Genomic DNA, 4925 nt, shown 5'->3' with positions numbered 1-4925 from the left:
ATCCAGACTTCATGTCAATGGTCCCACTGAGAGGGATATATCTCCAAGGTACACTTGCAGAGAGTTGGAATGCTCTAGTCATGGGGAGGGCAGGTGATTCCGGACTGCCTGCATTGCAGGAAGCAGGGTGCAGCCTCCAGAGGACACAGTGAAGAGCTGGTTAGTATATGAGGTTCCTGTTTGGACATACGGTCACACTGGGGAATCCCTAGGGGGAAACTTCTGCAATGTAGGAACAGGCTGGCACAGGACTTGTGCTAGCATCTGGAAGGGTTAGCTCTCAAGGGCCCCTGAGACAAGGAAAAGAAGGAACCTCAGCAAAAGAAGCCCATGGACAATCTCAAAATTGTTCTTTTTTTATTCAGCTGCTCAGAATTTTAGTTTATTTTATAAACTTAGCACAGTATGCAGAATTAGATTTTTTAAAATTTAGGTTTTTTTTGTTGTTTTTTTTACTATCAACTATTTCTTTTCTTTTTTGAATTAATTAATTATTTTTTTTGTCTGAAGTTTTACATATGTCTCTTTTTTCCCCAATTGACCCCACTGTCCCAGTGTCTGTGTCCATTGGACTTGTATGTATGCATATTAGCATAACCAAAATTGCTCTTTATTCTCATATTCACCTTCTTTCATGAGGACTGGTTTTAGTACTTTTGTAGGTATTAAATATATTTTTATTGATTTCAGAGAGAGAGAGAAACATCATGATGAGAGAGAATCATTGATCAGCTGCCTCCTGCATGCCCCTCACCAGGGATCGAGCTCCAAATCCGGGTATGTGCCCTGACCAGGAACCAAACCATGACCTCTTGGTTCATAGGTCGATACTCAAACACTGAACAACACCGGTAGGGTGGAAAGTCTTGATTTTTAATAGCCTGTGATACATCTTGGAGTGGTGGGAAGAATAGATAATGAAGAGATAGGAAGTCGGCCTCAGGATAAAGAAGTGGAAAAGTGTGAGTTCTAGAAAAAATTTGTACCGGGGTTCTAGTCCTAGCTCTTTTACTTATCAGCCCTGTGAATTTGAGAAAATTACAAGTCTTCATCTGCAAAGTATGTGTAATAAGCCCTATATTGTAGGACTGTTGGAATGTATGCAATGGACATAAAGCACTTGTCAGAGTAATTGGAAAATATTAGGTATTAATTGAATGGCAGTTATCATATGATTTATTGTTATTATTATTTTTACCACAGATGATACCACCCTCCCCTCAGGAGATGTCAAAAAATATGCCACTTTCTAAAATAAATAACACAAAATTCACCCATAATGCTCCTTAGTAAGTAAAACGAAATTAATTTCCCCCTTTGAGGATAAGTTACTTAATTTGGGTGCAGGGGAGACTTCCTCAGTTGGATACAATTCAGAGGTACTAGAATTGGTGTCAAGGACCAACTGCTTCCCTCCCAGGTGCCTTTTCATGCAAACCATCCCTTTTTTCATCCATCACCACCAGATATGAAGCCCTCCCTTGGGGCTTGCAAAATTACACTCAAGTTAACCTAATTAAAATATGTTTCTCTCTCCCAGTTCAGGGAAAAGAGAGACCATACAGTAATTTCTCAGCATCCCACTTCCAGTGACTTTCACTCTTATTTCTCAGAAATCCCTTAAATACTCTGTACATAAAGCACCTAGATCAGCTGTGGGCAAACTACGGCCCGCGGGCCGGATCCGGCTGTTCTGTCCGGTTCTCTTGCTCTCCCCTCCGCTCCTTTACTTTGAATTTATATTAGTTCACACAAACACTCCATCCATGCTTTTGTTCCGGCCCTCCGGTCCAGTTTAAGAACCCATGGTGGCCCTCGAGTCAAAAAGTTTGCCCACCCCAGACCTAGATTGTGCTCTGCATTCAACTGCACTCAAGCACGGGCATAAGCACATTCCATTTCTGCCCTAGGAGGAGGTTTTCCTCTGGTTTACTGATGATACCAAAGTAATTCTTAGGAGCAGGTTTCCATGACAGGGTTTTGTCCTTCAACATTGAGAAACACCATGTGTCAGTCTGGCCTCTGTTCACCAAACCAAAGCCTCATCTAGCTTGCAACCCTGCTCAAATTAACAGTGTACTCACTGAGGGACTTGTAGTTTTCCAAAGCCAACACTGCCTTCCCTCAGGGATTTTATACCTTGTCTTCATCCAGACAACCTCCCCTTCCCACTTCTCCCAACTCCTTCCCTGCCTCCCTACCTCTTTTCTCCTTCTTACTTATCCTTTAATTCTTAGAGGTTATTTCACCATCTTCCCTATATCATTACTGCTCCTTGAGCATGAAATTCTAAGGGCAGGGGTGTTTTGTATCCTAGTTTTCCCATTTCTAACAGGATTTTCAAAGAGCAGTTGTTCAATTAATATTTGGGAAATAAATGAGATAGTAAACATGAGTTCTAGTTTATAAACATTTTATTTCTCCTACATTCTTTAGTAAGCTAAGAAAATCCAGGTATGTAGCTTTTATTTTTATAGAACAACAGACTAAAATGAATAAGGGAAACCAAAAACTGAACATCTTTTACTTTTCCCCCCTCTATTTTTTGATCCCAATAATTTCACTGCTCATATTTTTCACAGTCACATGGAAATGCCTATTACAATGCCACGTTTTGTTGTTCTGGTTCAGTAAATATGAAAGGTTTCCCCAATTTGTTTTACAAAATAATAAAACTCATAATCTTAAATCTATTACAAGAAATAAGCATGTAACTAAAATCATTAGTACATTTAGATTCTGAAATGATTTAAACCTTCTGTTAAAGAATCAACATTTAAAATGCAACAAAAGAAAGAAAGAAAAAAGATAAAACTCTAAAGTTTACCACACTCAACAGAAATACTGTGTTCCTTCCAGATCCACCCTGGCCATCCACTACTTAGAATGTTGACTGCTCTTTTCTTCCACAAAGAAAACAATCTGCCTCAGACGTCAACATTTGAAATATAACCTAAAACAAAACAAAACAAAACAAAAGAGGTAAAATTCCAAGTTACCAACATACAATAAGAACACAAAGATGATATACACTTTCCAGCTCCAGTCTGGCTCTCCACAATTAGAATGTTGACAAACCTATTCAAGCAAAAAGTGAAGGACTTGCCTCAGACTTCACTTAGTGTGGAAAGAGCTGCTGGCCAGGGCCCTAGAGTGTGCAGTCATAGCAATACGAGCCCTGGCTGCAGCTCTTGCTCGGGCTCTCTCTTCCTCATCTCGCAAAGCCTCTTCATACCAGACTGGGAAGGCACTGGGGACGGTATCATAGATCTTGGCTAAGAACTCCAGGACTTTCATCTTGCTGGTCTCAGCGTGGGCTCTTGGACCCCAAAGCAACTCATAGCGTGGAGGATCACTGTCGGGCACCTGGCGGTACTCCAGGTACTTTAGCTGCACCAAATCTTCAGTGATGACTTTCTTGGGCTCCCCATAGATTAAGTGCTTTTTATCAGCATAGACACCCATCATATTCATCACTTCCCAGATAGCTTCCTCAGGGGCGCAATTGCCTTTCATGAAGATGACACCCAGGACAATCATCAGGAGGCCAGTCTTGGGCAGGTTCTCTTCATTCGTCATTCCATCTAAGGTGAGGTCTAGCTTGCTGACAAGGGCATAGGAGTGCCTGACGGGATCCACTTCTTTTAAATCAATACCAAAGGCTAGCTCCATGTGCTCAGAGGCTCTTCTCAGGATCTCATTGAAATGAAGCTTGTACTTTTTGATAACCAACCTCAGCATATCTGCCTTTGTAATTGGCTCTTTACTTTGATACTTCTTCAGCAGAAACTGCACCAGCAGAACCACCTTCTTGTTTAAAGGATCTCTGCGAAAGCTCTCCAAGGCCTTTGCGGATTCTAAGCTTTCCTCATCTTGTTTGCTGGCACCTTCATTTGAATCGATGCCTGAAGCAGCTCCAGTAGTATCACTGGTGCTAGATGGGATTTCCTGAGAAGTGCTAGGTGTCTCAGTAGCAGGCTCATTCTGGGGGCTGCCTTCCAGGACAGGGTGGGCAGAGAAGGAGAGCTCTCCTTCCTCTGCTGCAATAGCCTCAGCACCCTCCAGACCCTGGGTCTGGGTCTTAGCATGGGCCTGGCGGGCCTGGCGGCGTTTCTCACGGGCACGGAGCTTACTCTTGTGACCTCGAGGCATGATGAGACAGCAGGTAGGAGTTCAAGCAATTAAGTTGATAAACAGGTCACCCTAGAAGACAGAAGAAGAGATGATGTGCACAGTCCCAGTAGGGAGATTCTACATTGGCTCCAAGAAAAGCTGCCTCTGCTAGTTCCCTTCCTAAGGTTTTAGGAAGCCACAAGACAGTGGCAGAAGGGACTCTGGGGGCCTCCTCTGTTCTGCAGTGGCTTGTCACCTTTAATCTAACTCAGGATATTAAACTTCACTCCTGACCGGTCTTTTGCCTCCTCCTTCTGCTAACTTGAGGCTTCCTCTTCAGAACAAGGCTTCCTATCCCACCAATTCCTTAAGTGGAAGTGAGGGTTCATTAAGCCTAACAGCCATGCTTGAGCCATTTGAAAGACACAAGGAGCAGGGTGGGGTAATGTCATAGTAGGGTGAGCTCTGTGGGCTGAGGGCCTCAATTCTGGGAGGAGTATGTTCCTTCAGTTTAAACAAATGTTACTCACCTCCACACCTGTCTAAATTTAGGACTCCACCCTTTACTGACTTTAGGCTACATACCTCTGACCAAAGCCGCAAGCTCCAGAGCTCATAAGGCAGAAGTCAGAGAGAGCACTTCCGGCCATTCCCACCGGGCTTCCTAGAATAAGTGCAGAGGTAGGGTTCTGGTGGTGGCACCCTCACTTTGTACCATGGGGAAAGGAATTGTGCAGAACTCACACAGGGGTCTTTTCTGACTCCTGACAGGGCTTGGGACTTTTTTCTCTGGGAACTTGAGTGAGCTGGCC

At 43.3% G+C, this 4925-nt stretch overlaps 1 protein-coding gene across 1 annotated transcript; it reads right to left on the bottom strand.

Moving 5' to 3' along the window:
* Nucleotides 1-3114: 3114 nt before the first annotated feature.
* LOC308239587 (melanoma-associated antigen B18-like) lies at nt 3115-4152 on the bottom strand (the record flags this gene model as incomplete). Its single annotated transcript, XM_080652354.1, has 1 exon — nt 3115-4152. One exon carries the CDS (start codon nt 4150-4152, stop codon nt 3115-3117), a length of 1038 nt encoding a protein of 345 aa, XP_080508480.1.
* Between the last annotated feature and the right edge of the window lie 773 nt (nt 4153-4925).

This window comes from Plecotus auritus, assembly GCF_963455305.1.
Source record: "Plecotus auritus genome assembly, chromosome: X".
Taxonomy (NCBI): domain Eukaryota; kingdom Metazoa; phylum Chordata; class Mammalia; order Chiroptera; family Vespertilionidae; genus Plecotus; species Plecotus auritus.
This window is presented reverse-complemented; position numbering and strand designations above follow the sequence as displayed.